The sequence below is a fragment of the Lepisosteus platostomus genome, chromosome 18, assembly GCF_059453375.1.
Source record: "Lepisosteus platostomus isolate fLepPlt1 chromosome 18, fLepPlt1.hap1, whole genome shotgun sequence".
Classification (NCBI taxonomy): domain Eukaryota; kingdom Metazoa; phylum Chordata; class Actinopteri; order Semionotiformes; family Lepisosteidae; genus Lepisosteus; species Lepisosteus platostomus.
In genome coordinates this window covers 10377073-10393889 of record NC_142628.1, presented here as the reverse complement: position 1 = coordinate 10393889, position 16817 = coordinate 10377073, and the positions used below count along the sequence as shown (strand labels likewise).

Genomic DNA, 16817 nt, shown 5'->3' with positions numbered 1-16817 from the left:
CCCCAGCGATTTCTGCAATCCTCCTAAGTCCGTATCTGTTTCATGAAACCAGGCTTGGGAATCAGATATTGTCATGCACTTTAATCTTCTCCCAGTCCTCAGATACCTTTCAGAAATCACTGGGATGTATACTTTGTTCCCTACAAATTTGATACTGTGATAAGCTATACTTGAAGTTACACTCAAGCAGTCACATTAAACGATAAATGGAGACACACGTCTCAAACTAAACAATACCCCCCTGAGATGCACTGTACAGCACACTTTTTATCTCGTTTTATTCCTGTTCTAAAAGCGCCAGCACTACAAAGCTCAACTAGATTTACAGCCCTTGCATAGTAGCACGGCGCTGCATAGCCTAGTCATTGCTAACAACAGGGAAACCAAGGCGTCTATTTGCATTAAGGTGGACAGTGGCGCTCCCTTGCTCGTAGGCCATACGTGACGAAGTCCTTGGCGCTGAAGCGCTCAGATAACATTAAAATAACGCCGCTCCGGGTTCTCACGGCTCTGATTGGCTGGAAGGAAATGTAAAGCAGGGCGGGAGGGTGAGCGCGCTGTATGAATGACGTCAGGCGGGAGTGGGGCAGGGAATTTGCGAAATGCCTCCTTTTTTACTCACTGAAATGTAAGCTGAGCGACTGATCGCTGGTTTAACTCAGGGCATGCCTTAAGTTATAAAGTTCCTCGATATTGGATGAGTTGGTATAGTGTGTGTTTTTTTAATTACATAGGATTGTTGTACAATTTTAGAAGTGTTATAGGCTTTACAGATAATTTATTACCAGTACAGTATATGTGTTTGTACTTGCCTTACCGTTTGTATTTATTACATGTTTACGAATATGAGAGCTGCTACACTTTGCCGGTTAAGTTTTTAAGACGGATCTTCAAAACGAAGAATGCAGTAAATATTTAGCCATCGATTGTATTAACTACAAACTTTTTTTATGGTCCAACTCTGAGGATCTGAGTGTGTGTACATTAAGCGACGAGCAATACAAGAGGATCTTTTTAACTTGCATCTGGGTAAGTTATTTTTATTATTTTATGCGTTTGTGTAACATGATTCATGCTGAGAAATATTGTGTTAGCTGAGAGTTATCAGAAAACGATATGGAGTGTAATTTTAGCACAGTGTAGTAGCTAGTTTATCCCTGGACTACTGTATCTACAGTACGTCACAAGGATTTATTGTTTATGCATAAGGTGAATAATATGGATTATCCTGCTCCTGTTGAATTAGCTGTTTTCGGGCTACATAAAGGATTCACTTTTCGTTTTTAGCGAGGTGTTTTTACAAAAAAAGCCCGGTTTGAAAGTTCCCTAAACATGAGGAAGTTGGGGGAGGCAAGCTTAGTTCGCTAAATGCTGGGTTCCTACGGGATTTCGATGTCCCTTTAACGAATATCTGGAAAACACATCAGATTTGTCTTTTTAGGCATTAAATTGGTTATCTGATGCCGTGAATGTCTGATATTGAACTAGAAACCTAGAAACAAGGGCGGCAGTCGAGACCCAGGGCTGCCTACCCTAGCAGACATTGTATGAGCGGGGAAATTTAAAGAACCCGCGCGTTTCTTACAATCCAGTTTTTACATAGTATAGTCGCTCCAAAACACGCTGCCTCTTATATTTTCAAGAAATGTCCACCGTCCCATCACGATTATTAGTATTCATGACTATTTTTTTTAATTTAGGGTTTTATACCGGGTGCCTCTGATTAGCACATTCCTTTCCTGGGGTGATCATAAACGCTTCAAGCAAAACAATCTGCGTGCCAAACGAGTTTTAGACGTCGACGTATTGTTTGTCGTTTTCTTCTGCGCTACATGTATGGCCATAGACAAAGGGTAATTCGTTTGCCTTCGTGCGTGAGTTGAAACACTGTTTAATAAGCAAGCAGTAAAGATTTCTGGGGACGAAGGTCCCGGAGTTCCGCGCCAATAATTTAAAAATATCTGTACCTGCGCGGGACACACTAACATCACAGCGAGGCGGACTCCCGCTTCATTTTTATTGGTCGATGAGCTAAAGAGGCGGGCATTTGCGTTGAGCGCTGTTTCTGATACGGCAGCGCAAGTGTCAGTTAACGACGGGCTTCCTCAGAGGGTACTACGAGTTTGATGTTAACTCTTGAGTTTCTGGACTTTTGTAAGTCGGAGATTTTGCTTGGTCGGTTCTTTTTTTAAATAAGAAACATAATTTAAATCTTTAAATCAGCGTTGCAGCTTTTCTTGAGCTGCAGATGCATCCCCTTTAAACGCGTGTTGGTTTGGTGTGTGATTTAACTGACACATATAACACTGATTTGATTTTTTTTCCCCAATTATTTTTTTTTTAAAGGTGGAAGATGACAAGTGCTTTGCTGGAATTAAAGAACTTAAATCAGAAACCAAACCGTTTCTCTAACACACCGCATAAAGAGGATGGAAAGGTTAGTAATACGATGTACAGATGTACTGTTTTTTTAACTAAAATTGTAATTAGTTTACAATCCTTCACTGTAACCTGCTGATTGTCTTCATCAGGCACAAAAAATTCCCTCCAATCTGAATAAAAAGTTTGATAATTGATCATCAGTACAGATTATCTTCATATATTTGTATGTTTCTGTTTTTTAGGGAAACGTTTTAGTTTAAGCACCATATTTGTATTTGAATCACTAAGTAATGCATATTCATTCAGTTAAACATTTAATTTTCCTTTTTTGCAGTACGGTGTATTTGTAGAGCCTCCAGCACTGGGAATCAAAACGCCACTTAAGGCTTCTACCTCACATTCAGTATTAGCAGAGAGTCAGCAAGACATGGGGTCTCTGACGACGCCAACCAAGGGGAAAGACACTCCTGCCTGTGAGCCTTGGACCCCAACGGCAAACCTTAAAATCCTGATCAGCGCCGTTAGTCCGGAGATCAGGAACAGGGAAAAGGAGCTATGCATTGATGACACTGAAGGGGCAGGGGCTATTGATAGTTCTCAGGTAAATGTCAATTCTCCATTCCTGCAGGTTTTAATCTGGCATTAGATTGCTGAAAATAACCTTGCATTACATGTATAATTCATTCATCCTGGTCCAAACAGCATTTGTATATTTATTTTCTCAACCTACAAAGAATCTGCAGTTGAACAATTATTGTTATGGTGTAATTATTAGACCTTGATTTAATCCTTTTACAGGTGTGTTTACGTTACATCAAAAGCTTTGTTACAAAAAAGGTACAAGTTTCCTTGCACTACACAATCCTGAACTCGAATTAATTACTCATTTGTGTCTCCGTCCCCCAGGAACACTTTGGCGACGATTCTGACAAACTTCAAACAAGCCGGAAAGAAAAGAGTTTGGGGTTACTCTGCCACAAATTCCTAGCAAGATATCCTGATTATCCCAACTCTGCCCTCAACAACGATATCTGTCTTGATGAAGTAGCTGGAGAGCTTCGTAAGTTGCGATTTATGTTTCAGTAGGCCATTATCTGTCTGGAGGTTCCATGTTTAGGAAGTGATTCTAAAAAACAACCACAAAGATAAAGACAGAGCCAACGAGAGTTACATGCCAAGTTACTGTTAATTTTAAAATGTCGAAAACAATTGCAAATCAACAGATGCACCACAAGCAGAACCAGAGCAGATCTGTTGTGTAATTTTATGAACAATTAGATGGGAAAACCTAGGAAGTCTCTGAACAGCCCCAGGCTGCTAGTTAACAATCCCGGGTTTGCACTGTGCTTGTACTGTAAGTCACAGGATTCCCACAATAAGATATTTCATTCGCCTTCGTGGTGCTGCTCTTCAACCCGCGTCTCGCTTATAAATCCGGATTTTAAAAAAGAACCCGCGTTGTGATCACACAGATGTGGAGCGCCGGCGCATCTACGACATCGTCAACGTGCTGGAGAGCTTGCACATGGTCAGCCGGCTGGCCAAGAACCGCTACACCTGGCACGGGCGGGGCAAGCTGGCGCAGACCCTGGGCATGCTGAAGCAGGTGGGCGAGGAGCACGGGTACTCGGCGCAGATGCAGCAGCTGAAGCAGAGGAGTCACGAGAGGGAGTTCGACTCGGACGCCGAGGAGAAGGAGAACGAGGACGTGCGGCAAGCCGGGGGGCTGGATGGCGACGTGGGGCAGAGGGAGATGTTCTTCGTGGAGCTCCCAGGGATGGAGTTCAGGGCAGGTGAGGCTCCGCGCTTCAGACACGCTCCCTTTTGTCTGTGTGTGAAAATGAGCACGGAGAGGAAGAGGCTTCCAACAGCGACTTTTTGAAGAAATTAAGCTCACATTTAACTCTATTAAATCTTTCCCCTCAAAGCATCTGCTTATTTCTGTCTGGCTGAAATGCTTTCACAAACATTTGAAGAGCTAAATGGAAAACGGAAGCCGTCGAGGTGTTAAATGCAGATTTACAACCTATGACCACAACCAAAATATGAGATGAAGAAACTGGTTTTTACCTCAGAGTGAAGTGTCATACGTATACATGGAGAAAAGTTGCAGCTGTATAAAAAAAAAAAAAGACCCTTGTGTCTAAGCAGAGAACTACTCTTAACAACAGAAACCTCACTGCCATTTCCTTTCTGCTTTCACAGCTTCGGTCAACAGCAGGAAGGACAAGTCGCTGAGAGTTATGAGTCAGAAGTTCGTGATGCTGTTCTTGGTTTCCAAGCCCCGCGTGGTCAGTCTGGACATCGCAGCTAAAATTCTCATCGGAGAGGATCAAGTGATTGATTTGGATAAGAGCAAGTTTAAAAGTGAGCAGTATTTTATTTATCTGGATTTCCGTTTTATGACACGTGCTCGGTTGCTCTACAATACTTCAATAATTCGGGGACCGCATGCGCTTATGGTTTCCACTGCATCTATTCCAGCAAAAATCCGGAGGCTGTATGACATCGCTAACGTGCTGAGTAGTCTGGAGCTGATAAAAAAGGTGCATGTTACAGAGGAGAGAGGCCGGAAGCCAGCATTCAAGTGGACAGGACCTGAGGATTTCTTAAGTGTTAAAGGTACATTTTTACAGCTATAATTTACTGCAGTTGTTTAATATGATCATACTACTTATAGTCTTTAAGCTTCATTTTGCTTATTTTTTCCTTTTTCCACAGATGAAAACACATCATCAGCTGCCGCTCTAGCTACATCCAAGACATTAGAATCCAGATCTTCCATCGAAAATTGCGCCAAAAATCTCTTCCCTTCGTCCAAGACAAAGCATAGCTTCACACGGCACCCATCTCTTGTCAAGCTAGCAAAGAGTATCCAGGATGACCGAAGGAAAATAAACTCTGCACCCAGCAGTCCTGTCAAGATGAAAAGTAAGTGTTAGGCAGTACAGCAGTACAGTGGCGCGGCACATCTTTAACACAAGTAGGGAGCTGCGTCAGCATGCGTAGGCTGCAAAGGAACAAGTAAAGGTTTATTGCATGATGAAAAGAAACAACGTTTCGGCTGTAGAGTCAGATGGCACTTGAAGAAGGCTCCCCAGCCAAAATGTGTTTCTTTTTTTCTCTTTTTCAGCATGAAATAAATCATGCTTTACATCTTTAACACCTACAAGTCTGAAAATAAATAATCCCCCAGATAAAGTGAACTACTGGACAGGGATACATTTCACAATGAAGCAAGATGTCATGCCACACAGTGCCTTACAGATCACTGGCATCTTTTCTTAAACAGGAAACAACCTCTTCCAGCAAATGGACTAGAATACTGAGCAATACATTTATAAGATGTTAGTTTTTAAATATTGTGTAAGTTGTGATGGATTATGAGCAAGTATATGGCATTTAATGTCCCTTTTGCACTTTGTTTTTTTCATTCTTTACACTCATCTCCGTATCCTTGTTTCCCCCAAGACTCGACCGATCCTGAATGTTACCCAAGCAGAATGGCCCAGCTTGCAGCCATCTGCAAAATTCAGCTTGACGAGCAATCAAGGTAAGTTCTAACTAAGGTCATTTAGTGCAATATTTCTTTTCTGTAATGTGGAAATGTTTCTTATTTCCTTATTTAACTTGGTTTGGACAAAGCATCAAACTTTGGTTTTTAATAGCCTTAATGCATCTAAACGAACAAGTAATAAGTTTATTCCATGCTGAAAAAAAGAAGAAAGAAAACACAACGTTTCGGCCGTGGAGCCTTCTTCAGGTGTGAGAAAGACAAGACACCTGAAGAAGGCTCCACAGCCGAAACGTTGTGTTTTCTTTCTTCTTTTTTTCCAGCATGGAATAAACCTATTACTTGTTCCTTTGCAGCCTACACATGCTGACGCAGCTACCCACCTGAACTACTTAATGCATCTAGAATGCTAATACAGTGATAACGCACATACACACCAAAAAATAGTCACCATGGGGGAATCAAAACTTAATTTGTTCAATGCAACTCATTTTTGTACCTCATGAAATAAACTGCTATTTACTTTTGTTTTAGGAAAAGCAAGAAGAAACCCAAACAGACTGTGACACAAGCTCAAAAACAAAAAGGAAAAGCCACCAAAACATCAGGAGCTGTTGAGCAACTAGTAAACACAGAACAGCAGGATACCAACTCTCAGGCTAAGACCCTTGCGCCATCTACCAGAGCAGTACCTTATCTTCACTGTCAGTATTCTCCCCTCATCCCCGTGATACTACCTCAGAACCAGACTGCTGGACCGTGTGCTATATATGTGCACTCTTGTGCGCGGCCAGTAGCTAATCGCTCCAGCCTGGCTGTACGATCCATGAGATTTGAAGATAAAGGTGGGGAAAGTCCACCTGATGCTGGCTTAGAAATCCACTGCGACAGGACAGCTTCAGCTTCTGATCCAGAAAATGACTCCTCTCAAAAGAATTGCCAGTCGCCTTGTTCGCTGAACAGTCCCAAGAGGGGCTATAAACGAGCCTGTACTGAAAAGCTTGAAAACTCTTCTCCAAAAAGAAAGAAGACCCAGACAAATTCTAGGGTATAACTGTTTTCCTCTTTCTATTTTTGATTCTAAGGGTGTTTCCAGAGCTATAGATAACTTAAAAATATTAGCTACGTTCATTGTTAGCAACTATGTCATTCAGAAGAGTTAATTTGTTGTATTATTTAAAAAGTGCCTGAGCAATAGGTTTAGTCAAGCGTTAAGGAAAGACGTACGTAACTCTCCTGCTTGGTTACCGATGATTCGGTGTGGATTTTCTCAGATGCGACCCAAGAAAATGCTCATTCTTAAGTGAAATTATCTCCTGGTTTTTATCATCAGGGTTCGTCACCCGGTGAAGCAGAGCTATACGAACTCTACCTGGACAAGCTCAAGGCACGCAGGGGATTGGTACACAACAGACCTTCGCCTAGAGCCTTGCACTTAGATCCAGAGTTTATCAATACCCCGGAGAACAAGGGATCAGAGCAGCTTGATGAAAGTGTGGAGACATTCCTGGAAAAAGAAGAGAAGCTTTCGTGTTCCGACAGCGAAGCAGGACTTACTCCTATACGATCGGTCTCCGTGCCAGAAATCATGGTGCCTTCTGGTCATCTGCACCCTGAGGTAACCAAAGTTTTATATTTCCGTTCCACATGATATCCACTGATGGGAAAATGTGTTCTGATCATTGATTTTTGTACCTCTGTTGTTCCAGGCACTAGTGCCAGCCGGCTATCTTATTCCCATATCGCAGCAGTCCCTCTTCAGCCTTCAGAGGTCGCGGTCCCCGGACGGAGAAAGCCCCAAGCCCTCAGCTTCACACCACAAGGCTTACCAACCCCCTGTCACAGGTACCGACATGGAACGAGAAAGCTCACAAGATAACATTGGAACTCCCATGTTTCCGAAGTGTTTGAAACCCATTTGACTACCATCCTGTCTTTACCCCCCTCCCCCACAGGGGCCCTACCTGTGATGTCCTCAGAACTCACCCCTACGAGCTTCACATCGCACGCCACGTTTCAGCACCCCAGCCCCTCCGTCTCCCTCGCCTCCTTTCCAGTTATCAACCAGTCGAGCCCTTCTTTTGCCTCCGGGCAGCACGTGAACAGCCCCAGCCCCGCAATACTGAACTTCACACTACAGAACCTCGGGCTGATCTCAGCTGGAATCCCGCAGGGTGCCAGCCCTGGCACTGTGGCCACCCCCCTGGAGCAGGCCAGCCCCGTCCCAGGACACCTGAGCTTTCAGCCAGGGGGGATGATCTTCATCAAGCCTATGTCTCCAGTCCCGGTTCAGCCTCAGATGCCTGGACAGCATGTTACTTTGATCAGTTTACAGCAGGTGAGAACTAGGACTTGGTTGTTCAAGACCTCTTAAAAGAAGAGAGACAAAAAAAATGTTTGAAGCTACTATGTAGTAATATGCAGTTGTTGATGTAACACATTGTAAATTATTAAATATTTATAGCAGCAGTGAAATACAAAAGAGACGTGCAAACTAGGTCGAAATTATTTTTAACCAGTTACAGAAGCAGTCAGAACTGTTTATGTAAAGCATGAATTAACATTAGAGTAAAAGTATCCATTACACACCTTGAAAACTTTGAATCCAAGTTATCAGCTGACTGTTACTGTTTTTATTTTCAAACAGCCTCTTCTGGCAACGCCCAAAGCATCCCAGTGTGCTCAACAGAGCTTCTTCCACACCCCAGTCTCCACCTTGTCTCCCTTGGCTGCTGTGGTCTCGTCTAGTCATTCGTCTCACGAGAACATTTACATACCGCAGAGGAAACTTGAAGTGAGCACTGAAGAAACCTGAAGACTGTAGCAGCAGACCCTCTCTGCACTGTTTTTTTCTTTCATGAGCTGCAAAACGTTATTTATAAAGCTTTGACAATTTGACTGTGTGAGTGGGGGGGGGGGGGTGTCCCCTTTGCACAAAGGGGTACGCTAGTTCATATTAAAATTACTAGTAACTTTGCAATTTCTAGGTCCTAAGCACAGACGTGTTCAGGTCCTGCAACATCTGCAGTGAAAGTCATTAAAAAGTTTTGTGGATTTTACAAAACAGATGGATATACCTTCTGAAGACTACAGCCCCTGCTACCAGGTGTCCTCTAATAAAAACTGCAGCATGGAAAAACTTTTAAAATATAGGGTACCTGCAGGTTTTAGAGTAGTTACAAAACAGCATACTGTATGTACTCTGCTGTTTACTTCTTGCAGTTTCTACTGAACCAGACTTGTGCCCCATGATCACTGAAACTAACTGGGCTTGAAAACCTGCAAAAACACAAATACAGTTTACACTGTACATCTTAAAGCACAGACAATGTTTTAACAGTTAATCAACATTTCCACAGGATGAGAAAACATTCACACTGAAGATCTCCATCTTTAATGTTAAACACTAGCTTTTTATACAGTCAGTGCTGTAGCAGAACTGGAGCTTTAAGCAGGAAGTGACACAGGACCTCGGACCCAATGCATTAATATACTGCATAATTTTCCAATGCCCATTTAGGATATTCAAAATATGCATGTAGGAATAAACTATGACAAATGTTTCTTATTCAGTAATACAAGTAGCCTTAATAGGACAAATCAAACCGATACATGGATGATTCATGTTTTGCATGTTAGCAAAAAGCTGTACAGCACAATGACATTTTGCACATTTTATATGTTAACTGTTACAGTTCTTTAATTGGTATCTATGAAATAAAGATAAAAAATGAATGTATGGGGAAATTTCCTATTAGTGTAATCAGGTGAATTATAATTTCATTAATTTATAGGAAGGATTTTCTTACATTTGTCAATGATAAAAATTGTTAACCTGGACTGCTTTGGTTGGATTGCAGTTGAATTAATTTGATATGTACACATTTACTAAGAAAATAAAGGGGGATTCTTTCCGTTTTCAGCATACAACACCTGTATTTCTTTTCACTGATGAAAATTTCTTAACTAAGGACCCTTCAATACAGTCTCCTACAAATCTGACACATGCAGCTGCCCTCATATTTACACACATGCCCATATTTATCATGAGAACAAATGGCACCCCTAGGGACTCACCAGTTCCCAGCACAAAGCAAAGGATTTGTCAGAAGTTATTTTGGGAAGACCGCTTAATTTGGATGTCAGCTACTGATACCTCCTATAGCTGTGAATGAAAGATGTCCAGTATTTAAGGCTGCCTGGTTTGACATCAACTCAAACCCACCGATCTAAGCAACAGAGAAGGACTACTGGACCCAGGGATCTCGGTTTTGTAAGTCTTGATATTGTTTTACAAATACTTTCTCATTAAGTATCACAGAATGTCACGTCAAAATATTGAATTCCGTGCTATATCATGAGTTATGTTGGATTAACTGGTTGTAAAATACTTTTGTATTGATTTTGGTGTTAGTAAATTGTAGTGGCAAAATTCCCGTCTCGTCCAAAATATCATTAGAGTTGTGTTTTTAAACATGTAATTAAACCGTGAAACCATTATGGTAGTCCTGATGAAGTCCAGCCGAATAGAATAAAAAACCTGCATACCAGTTAATGTTTTAATAAATTCTTGCCAATATCGTTTTATCTCGGGAGTTAACGTTACATATGTTACTAAACTATTTTTTCCCCTCAAGTCGATTTGTATATTTCGGGAATGAAGCCTCAAACTGCATGAAAAACATCTAAATATTTACCTTTAAAGAACCATTGGCATAAGTTCTTCAGTACGTAACTGGTCTTTGTACAGACCCTATTCCTGGACTCTTATCGCGGCATTCCAGACATTCAAATTGCTTAATGTCGCTTAATCAATGGAGAGAATAAGTAACTTGCGTGTAGTCTGTCAGTCACCCGATACCTTATCGCTCATTTGGGATAAAACTTCACACACATCAAAAACTCTTCTGTTCATTCTTATCACTATATAATAAATTGGTCATAACGTTTTAAATAACGGGCTAAACGGATTTTTTTTCTAGTTGTGTCTTGACGTGTAAAAAAAACTTGGCACTAATTAATATTTGCCACGCAATATAAAATTAATAGTTTATATGTATTACTAAAAGAACTTGGTATACGTTTAAAATATCTTCAATGCTCTGCGAATAAAGATTCAAAAGCAAAATGCTTTTAAGGCCATGAAAATGTCATAACACGCTAAAACACCTTAATTTTACAACATTTAGAGTAAGCATGCTTGAAACGAATCCCTTATAAAGTATTAATGGTCTGAAAATGCGGTTCCAATGAGGTATTAAATGATGCGAAGTTGGTAAATACTGTTGTTTCAGGATACAGGTACTGTATGTTGTGCGGTTGTGTGATTTTTCTCTTTTCCAGCAGATCGTTTGAAAAAACAGATTTAACATGCCGAACTGGGGAGGTGGAGCGAAGTGTTCAGCCTGTGAGAAAACGGTTTATCACGCAGAGGAGATACAGTGCAATGGAAGAAGTTTCCACAAAACCTGCTTTATCTGCAGTGAGTCCTCCGTTTATTCACCACTAATGGTCCACACGGACGACATAGTTCTCCGTCGCTCATTTTTGTCTTTGGGGGCATTTGGGATGGGTCTGTGCTGAGGGCGCAGGGAATGAACTCTAAACCAAACGTTTGCCCCTTTTTCAAAGAGGCACGCAAATCCTGCGACACCTGTTTCAAGATGTCATTGCAGAAAACAGACGAGCATACAGTAGTTTAGAGACGCCAGTTAACCTAAAAAGCGTGTTCTTGTGCTGCGGGATGCAGTCGCCGCACAAAAGCACCCCTGGGCTCCGAATTGAAACCCAAGATTTAAGAGCTTGCAGGGCAACAGACCCATCCAGCTCTTCATCACGTGTTATAAACTGTAGCCCATAATTAAATTGCAAGTCTGACATTTGGGCTGCAATCGGTAATGTCATTGAATCCCAAATGTCCGTGTTATTAATTGCCGTTCAGGCTGTGCTCCGTCTGTTGCGGCAAATTAAAAAGTTTACCCTCCGAAACAAAAATGGAATTAGAAACCAGGTCATACTGGCCAATAGCGCAACTGCAACAGCGGACAATTTTGCATGCATTTGGAGACTGACAATATTAACTAAAATATCTGTTATCTTCACAGCGACCTTCTTTGGCTACTTAACAACGTAGCACCGAGGTGTGGAAATCACCAGGGCTCAATCTGAATGATGCTAGATCTATCTTTAGCAGGCCAGGCAAAGGTCATGTGTGACATTTATAAATAGCTTTCATTGTCAGGTTTGACGCCATTTTATTTTTGTGACCACGATAAGTCAAGTTTTTAACTAAATTTAAAATTTACCTTTTGGCTAGCAAACGGTACTTTTATGTACAACATACCCCAGGATGAAGCATCATGCTGACAGGCAGCGACCAAAAAAAACAACAAATGTTTTGCAGCTCCCGTCTTCTAAGAAAGCTTTACCTTTGTTTCTTCTAGTGGTCTGCAGAAAAGCCCTTGATAGCACAACGGTCGCAGCACACGAGTCTGAAATTTACTGCAAGTCCTGTTACGGGAAGAAGTATGGTCCAAAAGGCTACGGCTATGGACAAGGTGCGGGGGCACTCAGCTCAGACCCCGGAGAGCACCTGGGGATTCAACCGCAAGAGTACGTGAAGGGAATTCATCCAGCAGATCAAATACCATTTTCAATTTCCTGTTTACCTACACTACAGCACTAAATAAGTGTCCCAAAGTCCAGTGCCAAATGCGCAAAAGTGTTCCTAGTACGCAAAGTCATCCGCGTATCTTTGGAGCTCACTTTGTAACTTCAAAGGCAATAGTCAGCTTCTGCGTCTTCAGTAGAACCCAGTTTAGTCAAATCCATCAATTGCCCTCTGCAGTGTAATAAGTTTTTTCCCTTAGTTTTATCAAGTTAATATGAACTACACACTTCTCCAAACGGTTAGAATTTTGCCAGGACGCCCGGTTCAACCGTGAAACGCACCTGAGAAGCTACCGGACTGAATGCGTCCTGAACAGACCCGGAGTAGTGATCAGGGTCACCTGGAAATTATGTTTGAGACTGATTTGCTTGAGGCAAACTCCCCCGACGCTCAAATATTGAATAGGAATCACTCCATCTTGTTTTCGTAATGAGCAGATTTTAGTGTCCTTAAATAGGAAGGGCCTAAATTCAAAGGGATATTACCTAACAATACATTCCGAAAACACAGAATACTATGCATAACAAAAATCCGTATTTTCAACCTTCTCAAACCGTGTGTCAGAGATTATTAATTAAAAGTAATCTACTACAGTGACGAGCTACACGTGTAAGTGATTACATTTGAGAATAAACCAAGACGTTGGGGGAAAATCATTTGAAAAGCCATGAGTTAGAGATCCATTTTACGTGTGTATTGTTACTATGTTGTAAAATGTTATATTCCATTTTAAAACTTTAAAATTATTATTTCTTTTAAAAATGAACCCCTTACATTGCTTGTTACTTGTAACCTTAATGGATTACCCCATAAACGTACCTTTCCAAAACCCTGATTATATCTGTTTGGAAAATAAGGTACACAATTCTAATGCAGATGTAAATGCAAAGTACTTTGTGTATGTTGTAATAAGTCGCGTGAATCCTTTCATTTTTCTCAAAGATCAGGATGCACCACAATCACAAACTAGCAAATTACCCTGGAGTAAAAAACATGTTTTGAGCAAAGTTTCTCTGGTGCAGGTGTCTCAAAACAGATTCCTATCATACATGCCTAGGCTTAACCCAAAGTGCGAAGTGATTTTAAAAACAAAACTTAAAACAACAAAACAGATATCACTCCTTGAATGCACACAACACACCTGTGTCTATGTGTTTTTAAAAAAGTACAGCTATTTGCCAACCACTGTTGCAATACCATTTCCAATATTTCAGAATATTTTTGTGTGGGTATAGCCTCAATAACTTTTTAGCCTCTGTTCTCAAGTTTGTGAAAATGAGGTCAGTTCAGGTTTAAGGGTAGGTTAAGGGCTACGGTTGGGGGTATAAACTAATACATAAACCTTATGCCCACAACTGCAGTTGACTTTTATGGATGCAATAAAAATTATATACTAACACATTTTTTACCACCTCTTTGGATTAGATCAAAGCCTCATCGCCCGACAGCGAACTCGGACCCCAACAAGTTTGGTCAGAAATTCGGAGGCTCAGAGAGATGCCCGCGCTGTTCTAAGGCTGTTTACGCTGCAGAGAAAGTCATGGGAGGAGGAAAGGTACAAATATGCACAGCCGGCTTTCATTCAAGAGAGGATGTAAACTGTTGCTTTTGGAGTCACATCTGCTGAAGAAAAGCCATGCTCATACCTACAGAACCGTAACAGGTTTTTTTTACATTTGTAACTTTGAGAATGGCTACATGAAGCACAAACTCTCCAGCTGAATGAGAACAATAGCAAGGGTCTGTTGCTCATTCATTCATAAACAGAATCTCTGGGATAAAGCAAATTTGTTTGCTCCAGATGTCATCGATTTGGACGTTTGTGGGAGTAAATACCAGCGAAGGAAGTGTGCTACATTTATAGCACACAAAGTAACACAAACTTTATTTGTGACTCACCCACTTGTTTTTAAGAGTAGCGAGTTTGTCCCACTGAGAAAATGCCTCTATATGTGATTGTGTCTGTTAAAAGTTCTCATTGTAGAGGCTTGGAGCTAGAGCATCTCCAAAACCTAATACATTCAGTATGAAGTTTCAAGCTTGGTACATACAACTGTATAAAGATAAATAAAAATGGACAGTATTCATAAAGTGGCGCATTTCAAATCCACAGCTCACTAACATCTGTTCACCTGTCTGCAGGTGTTAAATTATATTAATAATATATTAATTATTAGCAACGGAGCTGACTTTTATGGAAAATGAAAATTATTCACTCAGAAAAAATAAGTGTGATAACTGTTGAAATTGGTCATTATTGTTAAATACCATAATGAAACAAAGCCCAAATAAAATTCTCTGTTCTGTGTGTTCAGCCCTGGCATAAAACATGCTTCCGCTGTGCCCTCTGTGGGAAGAGTCTGGAATCTACGACAGTGACTGACAAAGATGGAGAGATTTACTGCAAAGGTATAGAGAAGACCCACACATTTAAATAAAAAACACACATTAGGAATATACTAGTTTACAACATTAAATCTTTAAAATAAAACAAATAAATAATAGAATGTAGAGTATTTGTAAGGCAATTTGTAAATGCCATAATTTCTAGAATAAGTAACAATATTCTATTTATACTAAGCTTTGATCTTTTTGCCTGACAGTTTAGTGTCAGGACAGTTAAATCTGCACAATTTCAAATCAAATTCCTTTTTCAAAAAACAAACAAAAAAAAACCTGGATAAAAGGTTCCTAAAAATGAACAATGTATTGAAATTAATAACATTCTAAGAGCATGATTAGAGAGCCTCGTTAGAGTAAAGAAGAATGCAGATTGCCTTTCAATTCCTAGAACTAACATGAAGACTTTTAATAACCTTTTCAGTGAAGAGGCTCTAATCACAGTCCTTATCTCTACCAACCCTCTGCCAGCTGTCAACTTAAAAAAGTCTGCTGTTATGTGCTGCTTACACCACGATAATTTGACCCTAAAAAGTCTATAACAATGACTGCTGTGTTCTGTCCAATAGTAGACTCAACATGAAACTCATATAAATATTACAGTTTAAAATACATGTAATGACAGGTTCTAGTCTACCCTAAAGGAAAGGTGGTTCATCGTATATAGATCTTCCTCACATTTCCTTCTTTTTCTTTTCCCCCCAGTTTGCTACGCCAAAAACTTTGGTCCAAAGGGAATGGGTCTTGGAAATCTGGGAGCTGTCGAAGAAAAACAGTAAACCAGCAGGGATAACTTGTGAACAAAGCTAAAATCTTCTGAATTTTGTGTTAAAATACATAGTACAAAATGATGAGGCATTCATCACATGTAAGAAAAATGCTTTCTATATGACTTGACACAAATAATGTGACATGTAATTACCTTTAGATGTGTATAACCGAATGGCATAATATGCTGGAGTGTGGATTGTACTTATTTAAATATATGACACGTTAATAAATGTAATCTCATCCCAATGACACTAAAAGATGTTAAAGTCAGTATTTCACTGAAAAGTGCATGTATTGTTCCTATGAGGCCACTGCACAAATAAATGCTAGCCGCACTGTTATGCCTTACAGTGGATCTATATGGATCTATAATAATAATAATTTAAGGTAGTGAAGTATATGACCAGGCACAAATCCCTTAGGTACAGTATCACTGTTGTGCACAGAAAGGATACAGTATGTACTTAATCTGACAGAAATACTATAAGACTACAGCATATTAATGTATCTTAATACAGAAATGCTTACAGAAATACTGGATAACAATAATGCAATTCACCATTTCTCCAGGCTGCTATTTCATTTTATATCTTCAGAACATATCAAACTTAAATATAGATAACCTAATAAAGATTGATATTATTTCTCAATATCAAGTTATACATTGTCAATTCATACAAAAAAGAACCTTAGATTTGCTGATGTATTTTTTTGGCCTTTGATGGTTTGTTTTTTAAAATGCAAATTCAAAAGAATGGAAAAATAGACAGACCAGAAGGGAAAAAAAGAGGAGGACATAAGTAAGACAAAATGAGACCGGAAAAAATGTACAATAAGTGTAAGCTTGATAAGGGAAACTTTATGGTTAAATTCAGTATAGTTTGCTTATTACATGAATGAGAGGGATAATAATAACCACAGCTACTTTATATTTATATAGCTACTACTATATTAAAAAGTGGGGGTATTGTGTTGATGCGCGATACATGGTGTGTAAGTGTACGTGTCTCCTTGTATGCATATGTGAGTGTGCACTATAAATTTAGATTGCCAATAAATGGAGCCCATATTTCTCTGAAA

At 40.1% G+C, this 16817-nt stretch overlaps 2 protein-coding genes and 1 long non-coding RNA gene across 4 annotated transcripts; 2 read left to right on the top strand and 1 right to left on the bottom strand.

The window, feature by feature from the left end:
• The first annotated feature begins 583 nt into the window (after positions 1-583).
• e2f8 (E2F transcription factor 8) lies at positions 584-9826 on the top strand. Its single transcript, XM_088611038.1, has 14 exons — positions 584-1029; positions 2347-2437; positions 2717-2983; positions 3289-3442; positions 3855-4175; positions 4588-4749; positions 4867-5004; positions 5104-5313; positions 5854-5935; positions 6431-6944; positions 7230-7514; positions 7606-7741; positions 7852-8234; positions 8544-9826. Exons 2-14 carry the CDS (start codon positions 2354-2356, stop codon positions 8709-8711), a joined length of 2904 nt encoding a protein of 967 aa, XP_088467164.1. The 5' UTR covers positions 584-1029; positions 2347-2353; the 3' UTR covers positions 8712-9826.
• LOC148645644 (uncharacterized) lies at positions 3083-8621 on the bottom strand. The gene is made up of 4 exons (XR_015928062.1): positions 8486-8621; positions 7883-8265; positions 4453-5298; positions 3083-4210 (listed from the first exon to the last, which is right to left on the bottom strand). It is a non-coding gene; the product is annotated as an uncharacterized LOC148645644 (long non-coding RNA).
• Positions 9827-10035: 209 nt separating the features above from the next.
• On the top strand, positions 10036-16817 carry csrp3 (cysteine and glycine-rich protein 3 (cardiac LIM protein)). Of its 2 annotated transcripts, none has more exons than XM_088611040.1 (6): positions 10036-10169; positions 11243-11378; positions 12340-12508; positions 13992-14121; positions 14882-14975; positions 15672-16817. In XM_088611040.1, exons 2-6 carry the CDS (start codon positions 11267-11269, stop codon positions 15743-15745), a joined length of 579 nt encoding a protein of 192 aa, XP_088467166.1. In that variant the 5' UTR covers positions 10036-10169; positions 11243-11266; the 3' UTR covers positions 15746-16817. The 2 variants fall into 2 exon arrangements, with proteins under 2 accessions (XP_088467166.1, XP_088467165.1); XM_088611039.1 differs by having other exon boundaries at positions 10057-10169; positions 11240-11378.